This window comes from Filicampus tigris, chromosome 7, assembly GCF_054856515.1.
Source record: "Filicampus tigris isolate MCC_2025a chromosome 7, RoL_Ftig_1.0, whole genome shotgun sequence".
In the NCBI taxonomy this organism is placed as follows: Eukaryota; Metazoa; Chordata; class Actinopteri; order Syngnathiformes; family Syngnathidae; genus Filicampus; species Filicampus tigris.
In genome coordinates this window covers 25,557,098-25,577,599 of record NC_141223.1, presented here as the reverse complement: position 1 = coordinate 25,577,599, position 20,502 = coordinate 25,557,098, and the positions used below count along the sequence as shown (strand labels likewise).

The window sequence follows — 20,502 nt, the reverse complement described above, 5'->3', positions numbered from 1 at the left end:
GTGATATTTGCAATTAATTCATATATATATGTAATATATTTATTAATCTAAAATTTAGAAGGTTGTATTGTCATCCTATCAGAATTTCCACTACGTGTTGCCATCGGCAACGAGCCTTGACAGAAACGTCTTTGACTACTGCAGAGTAAAACGCTGAGCAAGACCTGTCATAGTTGAGGATCAAAATGAGCTCACCTTTAATCAGTTCAGCAGGACTTTTTCACATATTTGTCCACTTACTGTTCATAAAAGAGAACAATAATGTAAACATTTTTACTTGTTTTTTTTTTACTATATTTATAGTAAAAGTGTAGTATATCGACTGCATGTACAGTAAAAATTATGCATATCTGTTTGAACTTGTAATAAATGTAAGGCTGTGTGTGTATTCTTTATTTATTATTCATCAATTTATTACGTTTATGTATTATTAATCTATTTAATGTACATGTCAATCAATTGTACCTGTTTATTACACCCCCAAATTATTATACCTGTATGTTGTTTGTCCATGCAATGATGACATTCATTGCACATCCCCATATTAACCTTGATTGGATGGTTAAAAAAACAAACAATTCTTTACATACCATATCGATCTCTGGCATTGCCTGGTGGACAACAAATTTGTAATGCTGCTTTGTTGACTTCCGCTATCTACTTTGGCAAGCGACATTACCTCGACCAATAAGATAAGCAGATTCTGTATCCTAATATGCCCGAATGTGCTGTCACCTCATTGGTCACAGAGCAGGGGAGGGCCTAGGACCGTTACCGTAAATTGTCATATAAAGGGAACTGTTGTTCATTAATTCCATCGACATTTTACAGATTATTTTTTACTCTGCCGATATTACGGGACAAACTACGTCCCTTTACAACTCAATACGGGACGTGTACTTACGTTCCTAAATACGGGACGATTCCGTTTTTCAAGGGACGGTTGGCAACCCTACGTTTGGCAGACTTTTCTTGTCGCAAAGGAATTTTGAAAATGATCAAAATTTTCTTGCGACAAGAAAAATCACTAAAACTGTTAGCGGGCAAACTATTAACTAACGTCTGGCGACATTTAACAAACCCTGGGGAACTCTGACGTGAACGCAACATTCACCGTCTTCGAAAACACTCGCAATTGTTCACCGCTCAGTGGGATAGTGCTACTAATCCAAAAAGTTATAAAGTTTGACTCGCGAGTGTGTGAAAGAGAGAGGGGTTGGCAGCATGAGCAGCGCAACGGGTCAAAAGTGCCTTTAAAGGGCAGCCAAATTGAATGTACCTCCCATACATGCCATGCACAAACTTTTACAGCCATTAAAACAATTTCATTCATTTTCAACTTCAGTCAGTATATGCATTTCCGTGCTCTTTTGATGCCTGAACACATCATTCAATACGCCACGGACACGACCTCTGTGTCGAACACATCATTCAATACGCCACGGACACGACCTCTGTGTCACACACACAGCAGCTGATTGACATTCATAACACAATGACAACTCTACGTCTGAAAACCTGTTACAAATGCAATGGGTACTTTAGTTAATTGTCGCCAACAAGTGATGTCATAGGCTGGCGCCTATGTGTAGGCTGGCGCCTATGTGTAGGTTGCCGCCGTGACTTCCCGCCAGTTGGTGGCTAGACTTCGAAGGAGATGGACGTACGTTGCAGTCTCACTGTTTTTGCTTGTCAACCATCTTTGTGACGCAAGGTGAAGTGTGGATGAATCTGCTTTGTCATGTATGATTTAGCGGACCTTCTACCGGGCTTGTTTTTTTCGTGTGTGTGAATAAACGACTGGCTTTTTTTTAATATCCCAGCATTGGCGTAGTTGTGTACTTTTTTTGCCTCATCTTTTCCTCTTCACCGCACTAACCCGAAACGTTACAAACCGTAACCGTTTATCACCTACATTTCTGTGAACTAGTATAGGCATGTGATAATCAGTCTCTGAAAATATTTGAACGAAACTCGCCATATTTTTTTAGTTTTCAGAGGTTGAAATGGGCCCAAGTAGAGGTGTCCACGTGTATTGGGGCCGATTGATCCCCGTTATTTTGACAATATTAGCGATGTTATTTACAATGACTTTGAATAGCAAAATATAATCGCTCCCCGTCGTGACATCACACAAGGCATGGGGGGAGGGGGTGTGTGGTCAAATTGCTCATTAATTGTAGGCGTTCCTGAACACGTTAGTTTTGTACTGATATCTCCCAAACAAATTGATAAAAGTTCAAATGCAAGCTAATATCATTTTCCTGATGATAAAAAAATACATAAATTGAGCTTGTTATTGAAAAATAGACCGTGTCGGCTCTGATCCTGTAGCGTCGGTTGAAATGATGACGCTTTACTAGTGGTCAGAAGTTTCCTTTTAATTCTTTTTATTTCATACATAAACCTCTTACACCGTAAGAAATAGAAAATAAAAAAATGAAGCCATGAGTCACACGTATCTCCATATGTGTAAATTGCGGTTAATTAAATGGATATTCAAATCACAAACATAAATCTATAAACAGATAAACACAAATATTCACCTTGTTGCCACTTTCAATTGGGCGAAGTATCTTTGAACAGTAAATTTTGTCGTCTGATGAAAGGTTTTACTTCAGAATCGTTTCGACATGTACTGTCAGTTCACCGTCTAATCAGCCGTTAACTCCATGCGTATCCTCCAAAGTAAAACTTCAGCTATAACAGGAAGTCAAAAACAAAGGTCCGATATTATTGAATATTTGACAAATGAACCCATAGTTCTTTACAGATCCCTTTAAGTTGCTGCGTCATACTTCCTCGACGCCATTACACGGAGTCACAGACCGCGCTATTTAAACACTTGCAGCATTTTTAGCTTACATGTATGTAACACATTGTATACAAATATAAATATATATACAAATATATAAATACTATTTTGCGGTCCGTTTATCGCCTACAGGGTTGCCCTTCCGCCGTCCGTCCATCCACCTTTTTGTCCAGCCGCAAAAAATAGTAGGCCGATCTGCCTATGATTTTAAACTGGCTTCCATTAGCGTTTCTGACTACCAACTGATTCTTGGAGAATCAAATGCTTGGAGTTGGTCAGAATTTGTGAGTTTTTGTTTGCCCACCGGCCTCTTGGGGATTGACCACAAGTTCTCAATGGGATTCAGGTCTGGGGAGTTTCCTGGCCATGGACCCCAAATTTCAGTGTTTTGTTCCCTGAGCCACAACGTTATCATTTTTTTTCTTATGACAAGGTGCTCCATCATGTTAAGAATGGTATTGCTCTTCACTAAGCTGTTCTAGGATGGTTGGGAGTAGTTGCTCTCTGAGGATGTTTTCGTACCATTCTTTATTCTTGACTGTGTTCTGAGGCAAAATTGTGAGTGAGCCCAGCGCCTGGGCTGAGATGCAAACCCACACATAAATGGCTTCTGGATACTGTTGTAATGACACAGGAGCGATGGTAGCGTTGACCTTTTCTTCTCCATGCAGACAAGCTTTTTTCCAGATAGCCCAAACAATTGGAAAGGGGATTCATCAGACAAAATGACTTTACCTCAGTCCTCAGCAGTCCAATCCTTGCACCTTTTGCAGTATATCAGTCGGTCCCTAATGTTTTTCCTGGAGAGCAGTGGCTTCTTTGCAGCCCTTCTTGACACCAGGCTATACTCCATAAGTCTTTGCAGATGCACTCATACCTGCCCGCTGAAATTCCTCAGCTAGTTCTGCACTGGTGGTGCTCCGATCCTACGGCTGAATTAATTTATTCATTTATATGGCAAAGAGGGACTTTGAAATTAATTGCAATTCGTTTGATCACCCTTCACAACATCCCAGAGTACATGACAGTTTCCATAATAAAAAAATGAGGAAATAGACTTTGTGAAAATGAATACTGTATTTGTATCATTCTCAGAACGGCCACGGCTGTAGATTCCCATCAATTAATACTTTCAGTCAACTGTGCCGGCACATGTTTAGGATTCATTTACTATTTAGTGCCATCAGGTGGTCAATAAAATGTACTACAATCTAGTTTCCACCTACTTCAAAGTGGTGGGACAACAGTAATTCCCGGCCAAGTGGTTTGCACATGGTTTTAAGCAATCTTGTTTCATTTGCTCTATGGCGCCATCAAGCAGTACGCTATAAGTATACACAGAATGAAGTAAAATTTTAGGCTTAACAGTTACTAAACGACAATAAGTAGCAGTATTGCAGTTTTAACAGTACTGAAGGTGTATAGGGAAAAAATTGAGTCCTAAATAATATCCATAACATAATTAGTAAAATAAGCCTAAATAGATTTGAATTTAAAAATCAAGATCAAAGGAGGATCGAACCCATGGTCTCGTGTTTGACAGTGCGCTATATTATGAACTGTGCCTTCCCCCCAAAAAGCTCCTAAGTTTGATGAATACACAAAGAACATAACATTTAAAAAATGACTGAAAACTGATAGACAGCTACTTTGGCACTCCGAGTTTTCTTTTCTAACGTAGTGTGACTCCCTAACCCCAACTAAATTCAAGATCACTACAAACGCCGACAACACCTGCAAAGTAGCGCAAGGTCTCGAGTTGTCATTAGGCAACGATACATTGAATGAACCAATGGTGTCATCTGCATATACTGAGGCTTTGTTTTGTTAAGAGGAAACGATATGTTGAATGAACCAATGAAATCCTCCACCGAGGCCTCTTTTGTCATCGGTCACGTGATTTTTTTTTTGGACCCGATACACCCCCGAATCAGGGCTTCATTTGGCACGTCCACTTTTGCTTGAGACACGTTCCGAAGCCCCACTACATTTAGCCCATTCCGAAACAAAACACCATTGTTTCTTTATATTTTAAATATCTGAATGACAAACAACTCAACACTAATTTCTTAACCCAAAAATAGAAACTATGATTGTTGGGGATCGAGTTCTGCTACTTATTCACTGATTCATGTAAATGAGCCGACTTCACATCAGTGTGTCAAACACCACTTGACTTGAAGCATATCTATATCATATCTATGCACCCGTGCTTCATTAGAACCATGTGAAAGAGTTTTTTTTAAGCAGATGAAATCCCCTGCAAAAAGGAAACCGCCTGAGTCCAAAACCTTTTTTATTGTTTTTAAATAAAAATGAGAATACTTTATTTTACCACACATTTTCACTTGTTGCATAAGCATAAACATAAACAAAGTAACAGAACAATTCATGTTAAAACAGTCTTCAGATAATATTTTTTATATTCGGAGCATGATTTACACTCCACCGTTTTATTGCAAGCATATTATATATTTTTCTGTCCACACGACGGCGTAGTCGAGGATTGGAATCAACTTGAAGCCCTTGAAGTATTTCATTTTGCCATAATATATATATATATATATATATATATATATATATATATATATATATATATATATATATATATATATATTGCTGCAGCTATAAAATTGTTTTCTACACCTACAGGCTCTACAAGTCATTACAAATGTGTTTTCTCCTTAATTTTAATCACACCCATTTGGTCAGCTGACCCATCAAAGGCGCAAAAAAGTCCTATTTAAGGACCTCGTAAACTCCGCCCTTTTGTACTTGCACTTATCGAACGGAGGTGTTCGCGTCGAAACTCCAGCACAGCTTTAGTGGTGAGTTCCAGTGCCAATGTACAGCATGCTTCAAATTACGGTGGACGGTGCGCTCTCCGTCACGCTACCGAAATGAAAAAGGAAAAAAGAATGAAGCGATATATCGTATGGAATAAACTGGCGTAAAAATTGATAAATTAATGTTGTAATGCGTCTAAGGTGTGTACGTGGGGCGTGCAAATGTCACTGAGAAGTGATGAGTGATTCCCCCCTTTCTTTTCTTTCATACTTGTTTGCATCATTGAAGTCCGTTTTTTTCTCTTCGTATTTAGATGTGACACCTGGATGGCATACTTTCACGAATTGTAATTATTCTGACGGTAACTAATTGCATCAGGGCCTCTATAATGTGCACATGCCAACTTTTTCTTTTTTTGTGAAGATTTTTTTCAAATCCATTTAATTCAAAGCAGATTTTGTGCTGATCCAGCCAATACAATTGGTGTTTAACGTTTAGTGTAACAGGAGTGAATACTTTTAGGAGGTACTTTGGGAAAAGACGGCACTGTTGAAATGAAGTGGACTCATCACGTCAAGGCAGGTCACCTGCGTTGCATTAACTCTTAATTGTCCCGGTTTGTTGTTGGGTGTGCCAACATTTATGATGGTGGTAGTTGCACTTTAAATGGTATCTGAAAATAATTATTACTTGATTAACAATTTTCACAAATCGAATTTTAATCAAATGATTTCATATTAAAGTGCTATTGAGTGTCACTACATACATTAAAAAGTTAAAACAACAGTAACAGTCTTGTTTGTTGTGGTGAAAAGTGAAACTAGTAAATCTAAGGCTGGTATACAAACTAAAAAGGTAAAATAGCCCGTCACAAATCTGTCCAGCCCCACTTCAGCATTTTAGTTATTCTAAAATACATTGAAAGAAATCCTGTAGCAGATCCTGATTGCTTTGCTGCATAGTGGAATCTTGCTCAAGAGTTGTTGCTTCAAAGTTTCTTTTTTTTTTTTTTCCTCTCTCTTGTTACATTGTACCTGACACGTTTTTTTAAAATTTATTTTGATTTTTTTAAATATATAGATGACTCGTCTCCTTTCGTAAAGGTTAGCCAGTCGTAACCCATGTTAAAAGTTGCATCGAAAATTTTCCCGAGCATTTTAGAATTCAAATAACCTTTCCTACAAGTGCTTTGGGGTGATCTTGCTTGGATAGGAAAGGTTCCTCGGGGGAAAAAATGCCTTGGGGCAGCCACATGTGACAAAATCCACCACTGCGTTTCAGCCAAAACCTTCCATATACTGGCTCAAGACTTGAAATTTCAGTTCAAATGTTAACGCTATAAATGTTTAAACCTGTTTTTTGTGGTCACATTTTCTGTCCTTTTCAGTGATTAAACTTCACTGCCAGAATCATTCAACAAAAATTCTAATCTTGTGAAGTATTGCTACAAATGCAACAAAGTCCTAACTTTCTAATTGGATGTGTGCTCAGTGAAATCTGTCAAGTGGGTCGTTCTTTGAATTGCATATTTAAGGCTACAATGTTCCAGTGCTGACAAAGGCTATCTTGTCAACCTGAACTGTAAACACTTATTTTTCCTTGAATGAAATATAACTTGGCTTACTACTTTTAAAATGTGTAGTCAGTTGTGACTTGTTGAATGCTTATGATAGAAATGTCTTTTTTTTTTTTTTTTTGTCCCTGTAAAGAAAAAGCTGTCCCTTGCTGTTGAAATGACGTCTCCAATGATGATCAAATGGGTAACGTATGAACCTTTCCCCAACTTAAAGGGCAACTGGAGGCAAATGTTTTCTTTGCAGTATGTTCTATGTGCCCCCACTTGTCTTCTGATTATTTCATTTGTGGAATGAAAATTAAGCAGGTTAAGCTATCAGTTTGTCAATGTCGGGGCACTCCAGTTTTGTCATGTTGCACACCCTGTTGTGGACTGAAATGGACAAAATGCCCTCGGATTCACATTGGTTTGTCAATTTGAGTTGAAAACACAGGGTAATGTAGGACAAAATTGCCGTGCTCCTCATTACTAAACCGATGGATTAACCTGCTGAAAGATTATTCCACAAACGCAATATGCATACCAGGGGCACATATATTATTGCAAATATGTTTGCCTTTTAAGTCCCCTTTAAACACAGAGTGAGATTTTAACTTGGTCCACAGCATCTAATACTTGTTCTCCTGCAGTTGGGTATCATACTTGTGCTCCTGCATACTGGTATGATCCGTTTTTTTTAAAAATTCTACTTTGACCTTACACAATGCTTGTGCTCTGTGACACATGCCTTAATAGATGCATAAAAAACTCAACATTTTCTTTATTTTTCTAGGAAATCACGTGCAAGCAAGAAGTGATCGTAAGCCTGCTACTAATTTTCTTTATTCTGCATAAAATGTTCTCACACTTAAAGGGGAAGTCAACCTAAACATTTTTTTTTTTTACAGAATATGTTCGATGCAGGCCCACTAGTTGAGACAATACTGATATTTTGTTTGTGGAATATGAGTTGAGCAGCAAAATCCACCCCTTTTTAGCCATCTCGGGGTGGCCATTTTGTCGCTTCTGTCGATAGAAAATGACATCACAAATGCGCAGGGCGCAGATAACGACCAATCACGGCTCAGCTTTAGAAAAAAGGTGAGCTGTTACTGATGTCATTTTCAGTTGACAGAAGTGACAAAATGGCGGAGATGGCTAAAAACGGGTGGATTAACTCTTTTTCCAAAAACGCAATATTTGTCAGAATGCCTTGTTTCAACGAGTCGGCTTGCATAGAACATATTCTTGAAAAAAGATTTGGGGTTGACTTCCGCTTCAATGCATAAAGGGCGATAGTCCCGTTGGACCTGCTGAAGGTTATATAAATAGCTCTGGTTTGAATACCCTTTTTGTTTTTTCTCAAACTGAAATGTGGTTGAAATGGTAATGCTTTCAAACAGCTAATCAACAATATTGTAATAAAATAGGAATGGGCTTTATCAGCACTTGTCAGTGCTGTCCAAGTGTGGCATTGGGCACATAAAATAACCTGCATCAAGCAGCACGTGATTTGTCTGCGGCATTAAGATGCTGTACAAAAAGACAGCTGGGAGTTCAACGGGAACAAGTGGGAACATATTTTGACGTCTGATCACTGACCTGAATACATGTGCAATCCTGAAAATGATTTCTGCAGAGTGCTGGACTCGGTGGTTCGATCGAGACAATCCCTCCGGTCATGGAGACTATGAAACCCTGTCCGACCTGCACAAAGAAAACGCAGGGCAAATCTGTGAACACCCAATTCAAATTGAGGTCAAAACTACATCTGGAGCCAGTGTTGGCTCAACAGGCGATGTGATTCATGTGTAAGTATTAAGATGAACTAGGAATGTTTTTGATTGTTTGAGAGTGACTAATTCTGCCGGTTGTCTCTAACAGGTCTGACACCCACACAGGATTTATTTGTAGAAATCGTGACCAGCCACACGATGTTCATTGTGCAGATTATAAAGTTCGGTTCTTGTGCCCTCTTGAATTCTGCGAACCAAAAGGTAATGTTACGCATAATGTATAAACAGTTTTTCAACCCTTATACAGTTTTTTTTTTTTTTTACGCCTTTGATAAATAGCGGGAAGGAAAACGTTAAGTATTCTTGGGGCCAGATTTTTAAGATTTAACCCAATGTTAGTTTTTCCTCTACTTGACTATCTTTGCTGTTTTTAATTTTTCATGTTTCTTTTTTTTTTCCTCATTTAATTTGGTTTTGATTCCAATAAAGGAGCTTAACACTTAAATATCAGCCACAGTCTAGGATTTCAGTTACTGCATGTTAAGACACTTGAGTAGGTTTTAAGAAACGCCTCCCCCCACCCTGTCTTAACTCAAATTTGAATCCAAGGAAAGTACAAATGCCATAATGTTTCAGTTTTCTCCCTGGATGTGTTCATTTCAGTGTGCAGGACTCCATGGTACGATCGAGACAACCCTAGTGGCAATGGAGACTTTGAGGTACTTGAGAAACTCTACGTTGAGAACCCAAATGAAATCTGCCCATTGCCACTTGACATTGAGGTTCAAACTGTCGCTGGAAATACTCTGGCTTCAACGGGGGATGTCATTGCTATGTAAGTGCTAGATCAAGTGCAAATACACCTTTTTTTTTTTTTTTTTTGGTCAAGCTAAATTCATTGTATCTGCTTGTTGCAGTAGATGCACAAACAACTATTCAGTGCAACTGGACAGGTTTCTCCCCTTAAAATGTGCAAATGACTTGAAGGCTAATAGGTCATGACTGGCCATGGTTTGATTGAATTGTTTTTTGTATTACTGCTTTTCATTGTTCCTTTGACACTGACAAATTTCTATTTCATCTCTGCAGAGTGGACACAACTACCGGGTTCATCTGTAAAAATGTTGACCAGGAGAGTGGACATTGCACTGATTATAAAGTTCGTTTCATATGTCCCATTGAGTTCTGCAATAGACGAGGGTAACCATGAGAAATAAACACTTTCAATTAATCAGTCAAAAGTTGTTGTTTTTTTTTCCAGCAAAGGCAAATGAGAATTGCAATGCTGGTTACAGAGAAACAATGCAAAACAAATGCATATTGTACTAAAATTTGTTGCAAATGTATACAATTTTATTTATATAGCGCATTTCACAACAGCTACAGCTGTAACAAAGCACTTTACATGCAGCAACAAAATATCCTCAACACGAGTGAAATCAATAAATTGACACGAAACGCTATATACAATGACACCAGAAAACAGCCGAAAGATTGTCAGTCTCAGGTCGGATCAAAAGCCAGAGAATGGAAATGTGTTTTCAAGGGCCCTAAAATGGAACCCTGTGGAACACCATACGATAGAGGGGCAGAGCAGGACACAGAGGAACCTAGGCTAACAGACAAATCCTGCCAGCCAAATGGGTTCTAAATTAGTGATGGGTATATGGCAAAAAATTAGACCACAGCCATGGTTTAATGAGTACTCATGCAGCTAAACAGGAATGCCACATAGCTGTATGCAGGTGGAAAAGAGAAAACGGGTATTTTATCAAATCCTAAAGAACTGCTGGCATCGTTACTGAAGAAAGGTGAAGGAGTCCAACAGAGACCACTTGTCAAGTCTGATTTGGGCAAATCGATAAGAGCATGTGGATTATATTTAAAACAATTGACTCTGAACTTAAGCCCCGTCAACCGATTTCCACCGACTCCACTGAGATTTTTTGTAGTTTTTTGTTGACAAGTTTGCTACAACTAGGGCTCTCGTTTCGAACGCCACATTTGAGCCCTATGTCCACATTCCTTGTTCCGTAGTGATCGATTCCTTTGAGGTGGTTTCATTGGCATTTTTGGAGGATGTGGTAAATACGTTTTTGCCATTATCAACAGCAGCCTGTCTTCACATGTAGTCCCCCAACATGTTAAACATGCTGTAGTGCAACCTCTGCTGAAGAATCCTGGCCTTGATCAAGGTGTGCTGTCAAATTGTAGACCCATTTCCAAAATTCTACAAAAAATGGTGCACTGTTTAAATATTTCTTGGATGAACATAATGCCATGGATGTTTTCCAGTCAGGCTTCAGGAAGATACATAGCTCAGAGTCTGCCCTGTTACATGTTTTTAATGACATCCTCCTGGCAAATGACACTGGAGACTGTCTTGTTTTATTGGATTTGACTGCAGCATTCGATGCAGTAGACCAGTATTCTTTTGACTCACCAAGTGGGCATTTGTGGAAGCGCTTGAGTGGTTTTAGTGATGGGTTGATGAGGCATCATGAAGTGTGTTGACACAATGACACAGTCACTAAATACTGACACCTGCTGGACTTTAATCATCCCTTCAGGCAACCCATTTGACACACTGATTTGATGACTGAGTCAACTATACAATTTCATTCAAGCGTTTGCAGTCAATTGTATTATTCCATATCTTTAAATAATGTGAACATGTAGCATTTGAAAATGAGGATGCTTGTGGAATGTTTGCCATTATAATTTTTTTTATTTCAAAAAATAAGTTTCTCCAATGTTTTAAAATTCAGTTTGTTACATTTTTTGCTTGCAATTTCTCCTGCGGTGGAGAACACACACAGAGTACAGATGCCGTTGTACACAGGAACTCTTTTGGAAATAAGAGGTTGGGGTAGGAGGCTTGCAGGTTTCGCCAATATTCAAGTGGATCCTGAGAGCGTCCAATATTCCCCTCTGTGATGTATCACTGCACTTCTGAGAGAGCATCTGCCCATTTAATCCAAGTGCTGCAATAGGTTATCTAAAAAAAAAAATTTTTTAGTACATTTACAAAAACAAACTTATCAATAACTTGCCAGATGTGGTTGCAGTGTGCTGTGATGATTGTCCAGGCTGGGCCTCGTTCATGCATGTTGGCACCTCATTGATGAGTTTCAGAGTTGACCGTCCCATCTGTTGCTGCACCTGAGCAAGCTTCTCCTTGGCTGTAGTGCTTGACCGGAAATATGTGACAATGTGCCTAGCTTTATTTCTGATGTCTGTGAGTGCGGGGACCTGATCTTCACAATGCAAATTTTGAGTGGTGAATGTGGAGGTGTCTAGTGGATGCGATCATGTTTGGCGCTGCGTCTCTCACGAGACACTTTACCTTATCGGTTATGGCCCAGTCGTCCATCATGCCCTTTTGACCTGAGCCAAATTGTCTGAAGTGCATCTGTGGAAAGTATGGCACACCCAACACTAATGAAAATTTGCAGTTGTACTTTTTAGCAACCATTTGTTTGATGGTCTGAAAAATAACCCAAAAGCAAATCAGTACATTTAAATCTCAGATTAAATAAATTGCCAATATCAACTACTACTTTGTGTAACTTGCACACAAATCTTTGTTGGCAAAACATATGAGGGTTCATAGACCTGCATCAGTTCCTTGAACCCTTCAATCTGCACAATGCTGAGGGGCTGGCAGCCCGAGAATGAAGTTTAGCAGTGCTTCGTCAAGCAACTGCTTCCTGGAAGCATCCATCCATTATCTCCCGCTTATCCAAAGTCGGGTCGCGGAGGCAGCAGCTTCAGCAGGGAAGCCCAGACTTCCCTTTCCCCAGCAACATCTTCCAGCTCTTCCGGAAGGATCCCAAGGCGTTCCCAGGCAAACCGGGAGACAGTCTCTCCAGCGTGTTCTGGGTCGTCCTTGGGGTCTCCTGCCGGTGGGACATGCCCGGAACACCTCACCAGGGAAGCGTCTAGGAGGCATCCTAATCAGATGCCCGAGTCACCTCAACTGGCTCCTCTCGACGCGGAGGAGCAGCGGCTCGACTCTGAGTCCCTCCCGGATGGCCGAACTTCTCACCCAATCTCTAAGGGAGAGCCCGGACACCCTGCGAAGGAAACCCATTTCGGCCGCTTGTATCCGAGATCTTGTTCTTTCGGTCATGACCCACAGCTCATGACCATAGGTGAGAGTAGGAACGTAGATCGACCGGTAAATTGAGAGCTTCGCCTTTCGGCTGAGCTCCTTCTTCACCACGACAGACCGATACAGGGTCCGCATCACAGCAGACGCTGCACCGATCCGCCTGTCGATCTCCCGTTCCATCTTACCCTCACTCGTGAACAAGACCCCAAGATACTTGAACTCCACTTGGGGCAGAATCCCATCCCCGACCCGGAGAGGGCACGCCACCCTTTTCCGACTGAGGACGATGGTCTCAGATTTGGAGGTGCTGATCTTCATTCCGACCGTTTCACTCGGCTGTGAACCGCTCCAGCGAGAGTTGGAGATCGCGGCTTGAAGAAGCCAACAGTACCACATCTGCAAAAAGCAGAGATGCAAAACTGAGGCCACCAAACCGGACCCCCTCGACACCTCGGCTGCGCCCTTTGTCACCGATTCTGTCCAAAAGTTATGAACAGAATCGGTGACAAAGGGCAGCCTTGGCGGAGTCCAACCCCCACAGGAAACAAATCCGACTTGCTGCCGGCAATTCGGACCAAACTCTGGCATCGGTGGTACAGGGACCGGACAGCCCTTATAGCTTAATTGTTAAACATGAAGTGGAGAATAAATCAATTACTGATTCCCAATTAATCATCAAAACAACTGTGAGAAAGTAAGAGAATGGCTGTGTACCTGAGCTTATCCTGGGTGTAATCGGGAACATCATTCTCGTGCTTGGCCCGATAATGCCTCAGCATTGTGGAGGTGCTTTTCTTGGCGCATGACAGCTCAGTCACAAATGCATTAAAAAAAGTAAAAAAGAAACTAACTTGAATTAGAACAAGACAAGTTGAAAATCTGAGAGGAAGTGGGTGAAATAAGGAGATTGAAAGAATTACCTTGTTCTCCGAAATTAGCTAAAAAACGATTCCATATGGCAGACAACCTCTTTTTCCCCTGGGGCTGCTCCATATTGCACAATGTCCACAAACATCTATAATGTCTGGAATATTCTGGCAAGAGTATCCCGTTGACAGACGCACGCTTCCTTATAAACACAGTTTGTCGAGACTTTTACAGAGTCGACGCAGTTCATGTGTCTTTCACGTGATTGTCTTAAAGCGGTACACCCACCAACGCGGGCATTGCTCTGACAGCTCTGCGCGTGCGTCGGCGTTGCGGGACCCATCACTAATTTAGATCCCATTTGGCTAGCAGGATTTGTCTGTTAGCCTAGGTTCCTCTGTGTCCTGCTCTGCCCCTCTATCGTATGGTGTTCCACAGGGTTCCATTTTAGGGCCCTTGAAAACACATTTCCATTCTCTGGCTTTTGATCCGACCTGAGACTGACAATCTTTCGGCTGTTTTCTGGTGTCATTGTATATAGCGTTTCGTGTCAATTTATTGATTTCACTCGTGTTGAGGATATTTTGTTGCTGCATGTAAAGTGCTTTGTTACAGCTGTAGCTGTTGTGAAATGCGCTATATAAATAAAATTGTATACATTTGCAACAAATTTTAGTACAATGCATTTGTTTTGCATTGTTTCTCTGTAACCAGCATTGCAATTCTCATTTGCCTTTGCTGGAAAAAAAAACAACAACTTTTGACTGATTAATTGAAAGTGTTTATTTCTCATGGTTACCCTCGTCTATTGCAGAACTCAATGGGACATATGAAACGAACTTTATAATCAGTGCAATGTCCACTCTCCTGGTCAACATTTTTACAGATGAACCCGGTAGTTGTGTCCACTCTGCAGAGATGAAATAGAAATTTGTCAGTGTCAAAGGAACAATGAAAAGCAGTAATACAAAAAACAATTCAATCAAACCATGGCCAGTCATGACCTATTAGCCTTCAAGTCATTTGCACATTTTAAGGGGAGAAACCTGTCCAGTTGCACTGAATAGTTGTTTGTGCATCTACTGCAACAAGCAGATACAATGAATTTAGCTTGACCAAAAAAAAAAAAAAAAAAAAAGGTGTATTTGCACTTGATCTAGCACTTACATAGCAATGACATCCCCCGTTGAAGCCAGAGTATTTCCAGCGACAGTTTGAACCTCAATGTCAAGTGGCAATGGGCAGATTTCATTTGGGTTCTCAACGTAGAGTTTCTCAAGTACCTCAAAGTCTCCATTGCCACTAGGGTTGTCTCGATCGTACCATGGAGTCCTGCACACTGAAATGAACACATCCAGGGAGAAAACTGAAACATTATGGCATTTGTACTTTCCTTGGATTCAAATTTGAGTTAAGACAGGGTGGGGGGAGGCGTTTCTTAAAACCTACTCAAGTGTCTTAACATGCAGTAACTGAAATCCTAGACTGTGGCTGATATTTAAGTGTTAAGCTCCTTTATTGGAATCAAAACCAAATTAAATGAGGAGAAAAAAAAAAGAAACATGAAAAATTAAAAACAGCAAAGATAGTCAAGTAGAGGAAAAACTAACATTGGGTTAAATCTTAAAAATCTGGCCCCAAGAATACTTAACGTTTTCCTTCCCGCTATTTATCAAAGGCGTAAAAAAAAAAAAAAACTGTATAAGGGTTGAAAAACTGTTTATACATTATGCGTAACATTACCTTTTGGTTCGCAGAATTCAAGAGGGCACAAGAACCGAACTTTATAATCTGCACAATGAACATCGTGTGGCTGGTCACGATTTCTACAAATAAATCCTGTGTGGGTGTCAGACCTGTTAGAGACAACCGGCAGAATTAGTCACTCTCAAACAATCAAAAACATTCCTAGTTCATCTTAATACTTACACATGAATCACATCGCCTGTTGAGCCAACACTGGCTCCAGATGTAGTTTTGACCTCAATTTGAATTGGGTGTTCACAGATTTGCCCTGCGTTTTCTTTGTGCAGGTCGGACAGGGTTTCATAGTCTCCATGACCGGAGGGATTGTCTCGATCGAACCACCGAGTCCAGCACTCTGCAGAAATCATTTTCAGGATTGCACATGTATTCAGGTCAGTGATCAGACGTCAAAATATGTTCCCACTTGTTCCCGTTGAACTCCCAGCTGTCTTTTTGTACAGCATCTTAATGCCGCAGACAAATCACGTGCTGCTTGATGCAGGTTATTTTATGTGCCCAATGCCACACTTGGACAGCACTGACAAGTGCTGATAAAGCCCATTCCTATTTTATTACAATATTGTTGATTAGCTGTTTGAAAGCATTACCATTTCAACCACATTTCAGTTTGAGAAAAAACAAAAAGGGTATTCAAACCAGAGCTATTTATATAACCTTCAGCAGGTCCAACGGGACTATCGCCCTTTATGCATTGAAGCGGAAGTCAACCCCAAATCTTTTTTCAAGAATATGTTCTATGCAAGCCGACTCGTTGAAACAAGGCATTCTGACAAATATTGCGTTTTTGGAAAAAGAGTTAATCCACCCGTTTTTAGCCATCTCCGCCATTTTGTCACTTCTGTCAACTGAAAATGACATCAGTAACAGCTCACCTTTTTTCTAAAGCTGAGCCGTGATTGGTCGTTATCTGCGCCCTGCGCATTTGTGATGTCATTTTCTATCGACAGAAGCGACAAAATGGCCACCCCGAGATGGCTAAAAAGGGGTGGATTTTGCTGCTCAACTCATATTCCACAAACAAAATATCAGTATTGTCTCAACTAGTGGGCCTGCATCGAACATATTCTGTAAAAAAAAAAAATGTTTAGGTTGACTTCCCCTTTAAGTGTGAGAACATTTTATGCAGAATAAAGAAAATTAGTAGCAGGCTTACGATCACTTCTTGCTTGCACGTGATTTCCTAGAAAAATAAAGAAAATGTTGAGTTTTTTATGCATCTATTAAGGCATGTGTCACAGAGCACAAGCATTGTGTAAGGTCAAAGTAGAATTTTTAAAAAAAACGGATCATACCAGTATGCAGGAGCACAAGTATGATACCCAACTGCAGGAGAACAAGTATTAGATGCTGTGGACCAAGTTAAAATCTCACTCTGTGTTTAAAGGGGACTTAAAAGGCAAACATATTTGCAATAATATATGTGCCCCTGGTATGCATATTGCGTTTGTGGAATAATCTTTCAGCAGGTTAATCCATCGGTTTAGTAATGAGGAGCACGGCAATTTTGTCCTACATTACCCTGTGTTTTCAACTCAAATTGACAAACCAATGTGAATCCGAGGGCATTTTGTCCATTTCAGTCCACAACAGGGTGTGCAACATGACAAAACTGGAGTGCCCCGACATTGACAAACTGATAGCTTAACCTGCTTAATTTTCATTCCACAAATGAAATAATCAGAAGACAAGTGGGGGCACATAGAACATACTGCAAAGAAAACATTTGCCTCCAGTTGCCCTTTAAGTTGGGGAAAGGTTCATACGTTACCCATTTGATCATCATTGGAGACGTCATTTCAACAGCAAGGGACAGCTTTTTCTTTACAGGGACAAAAAAAAAAAAAAAAAGACATTTCTATCATAAGCATTCAACAAGTCACAACTGACTACACATTTTAAAAGTAGTAAGCCAAGTTATATTTCATTCAAGGAAAAATAAGTGTTTACAGTTCAGGTTGACAAGATAGCCTTTGTCAGCACTGGAACATTGTAGCCTTAAATATGCAATTCAAAGAACGACCCACTTGACAGATTTCACTGAGCACACATCCAATTAGAAAGTTAGGACTTTGTTGCATTTGTAGCAATACTTCACAAGATTAGAATTTTTGTTGAATGATTCTGGCAGTGAAGTTTAATCACTGAAAAGGACAGAAAATGTGACCACAAAAAACAGGTTTAAACATTTATAGCGTTAACATTTGAACTGAAATTTCAAGTCTTGAGCCAGTATATGGAAGGTTTTGGCTGAAACGCAGTGGTGGATTTTGTCACATGTGGCTGCCCCAAGGCATTTTTTCCCCCGAGGAACCTTTCCTATCCAAGCAAGATCACCCCAAAGCACTTGTAGGAAAGGTTATTTGAATTCTAAAATGCTCGGGAAAATTTTCGATGCAACTTTTAACATGGGTTACGACTGGCTAACCTTTACGAAAGGAGACGAGTCATCTATATATTTAAAAAAATCAAAATAAATTTTAAAAAAACGTGTCAGGTACAATGTAACAAGAGAGAGGAAAAAAAAAAAAAAGAAACTTTGAAGCAACAACTCTTGAGCAAGATTCCACTATGCAGCAAAGCAATCAGGATCTGCTACAGGATTTCTTTCAATGTATTTTAGAATAACTAAAATGCTGAAGTGGGGCTGGACAGATTTGTGACGGGCTATTTTACCTTTTTAGTTTGTATACCAGCCTTAGATTTACTAGTTTCACTTTTCACCACAACAAACAAGACTGTTACTGTTGTTTTAACTTTTTAATGTATGTAGTGACACTCAATAGCACTTTAATATGAAATCATTTGATTAAAATTCGATTTGTGAAAATTGTTAATCAAGTAATAATTATTTTCAGATACCATTTAAAGTGCAACTACCACCATCATAAATGTTGGCACACCCAACAACAAACCGGGACAATTAAGAGTTAATGCAACGCAGGTGACCTGCCTTGACGTGATGAGTCCACTTCATTTCAACAGTGCCGTCTTTTCCCAAAGTACCTCCTAAAAGTATTCACTCCTGTTACACTAAACGTTAAACACCAATTGTATTGGCTGGATCAGCACAAAATCTGCTTTGAATTAAATGGATTTGAAAAAAATCTTCACAAAAAAAGAAAAAGTTGGCATGTGCACATTATAGAGGCCCTGATGCAATTAGTTACCGTCAGAATAATTACAATTCGTGAAAGTATGCCATCCAGGTGTCACATCTAAATACGAAGAGAAAAAAACGGACTTCAATGATGCAAACAAGTATGAAAGAAAAGAAAGGGGGGAATCACTCATCACTTCTCAGTGACATTTGCACGCCCCACGTACACACCTTAGACGCATTACAACATTAATTTATCAATTTTTACGCCAGTTTATTCCATACGATATATCGCTTCATTCTTTTTTCCTTTTTCATTTCGGTAGCGTGACGGAGAGCGCACCGTCCACCGTAATTTGAAGCATGCTGTACATTGGCACTGGAACTCACCACTAAAGCTGTGCTGGAGTTTCGACGCGAACACCTCCGTTCGATAAGTGCAAGTACAAAAGGGCGGAGTTTACGAGGTCCTTAAATAGGACTTTTTTGCGCCTTTGATGGGTCAGCTGACCAAATGGGTGTGATTAAAATTAAGGAGAAAACACATTTGTAATGACTTGTAGAGCCTGTAGGTGTAGAAAACAATTTTATAGCTGCAGCAAATATATATATATATATATATATATATATATATATATATATATATATATATATATATATATATATATATATATATATATATATATATATATATATATATATATAATAACATTTAAAAATCGTTGCCTAGCCCACCTGGGCGGTATCTCGCTTAAGTCATTGTTTTTTCAGAAAACACGAAAAACTGAACCACATTCTGATGATCTTATATGTATTAATAATTTCAGCCGTAAAGTTTAATGATCTGTTTAACGGATGCAGCCAATTTTACCAGAGGTGGGCAGCAGCCTGAGGAGATTCATCCATCCATTATCGATACCGCTTATCCTCACAAGGGTCACGGGGAGTGCTGGACCCTATCCCAGCAACCTTCGGGCAGTAGGCAGGGGACACCCTGAATTGGTTGCCAGCCAATCGCAGGGCACACAGAGACAAACAAACATCTGCACTCACAATCACACCTAGGGGCAATTTAGAGAGTCCAATCAACTTACCATGCATGTTTTTGGAATGTGGGAGCAAACCGGAGAACCCGGAGAAAACCCACGCAGGCACGGGGAGAACATGCAAACTCCACACAGGGAGGCCGGAGCCGGGATCAAACCCACGACCTCTGAACTGTGAGGCGGACGTGCTAACCAGTCGACCACCGTGCCGCCTTGTGTAAAAATGGTCATAGAAAAGTTATTTTTTACTTTCTAATATAAATACTACTCACAACTTCACTTATTGTGTGTATTTTGTGACTTTTGCATATATAGATGTATATAGAATTTTTTAAAGCTGGAAAATATAATAGGTATATAGCCTGAAGTCTGACACAGTTCCACTACAAATTTGAGAACAATAAACCACATGTATAGTCAGTGCAGGCTTCTGTTACACAATTAATTTAGGTACGCCATCTCAATAAATTGAATTATACTGTTTCACTTTTATGCCCTGCGATTGGCTGGCAACCAATTCAGGGTGTCCCCCGCCTACTGCCCGAAGACAGCTGGGATAGGCTCCAGCACGCCCCGCGACCCTTGTGAGGATAAACGGTATAGATAATGGATGGATGGATGGATGGATGGATGGATGTTTCACCTTTAATTATGCACAAAATGCACTCCTAAATTGTAATATTTTTGGTCTATCCTACATTGAAGATGTAACATATGA

The 20,502-nt window shown here is 39.9% G+C and overlaps 2 protein-coding genes across 2 annotated transcripts; one reads left to right on the top strand and one right to left on the bottom strand.

Annotated features, from left to right (window-relative positions):
- Positions 1–5,522: 5,522 nt before the first annotated feature.
- LOC147145367 (cartilage intermediate layer protein 2-like) lies at positions 5,523–10,134 on the top strand. The gene is made up of 8 exons (XM_086036646.1): positions 5,523–5,643; positions 7,312–7,362; positions 7,808–7,838; positions 7,951–7,977; positions 8,797–8,968; positions 9,042–9,154; positions 9,557–9,728; positions 9,983–10,134. The coding sequence occupies exons 2-8, from the start codon at positions 7,336–7,338 to the stop codon at positions 10,095–10,097; spliced, it is 657 nt and encodes a 218-aa protein (XP_085892772.1). The 5' UTR covers positions 5,523–5,643; positions 7,312–7,335; the 3' UTR covers positions 10,098–10,134.
- A 4,498-nt stretch (positions 10,135–14,632) lies between these two features.
- LOC147145366 (cartilage intermediate layer protein 2-like) lies at positions 14,633–19,249 on the bottom strand. Its single transcript, XM_086036821.1, has 8 exons — positions 19,129–19,249; positions 17,410–17,460; positions 16,934–16,964; positions 16,795–16,821; positions 15,804–15,975; positions 15,618–15,730; positions 15,042–15,213; positions 14,633–14,784 (listed from the first exon to the last, which is right to left on the bottom strand). The coding sequence occupies exons 2-8, from the start codon at positions 17,434–17,436 to the stop codon at positions 14,670–14,672; spliced, it is 657 nt and encodes a 218-aa protein (XP_085892947.1). The 5' UTR covers positions 17,437–17,460; positions 19,129–19,249; the 3' UTR covers positions 14,633–14,669.
- Between the last annotated feature and the right edge of the window lie 1,253 nt (positions 19,250–20,502).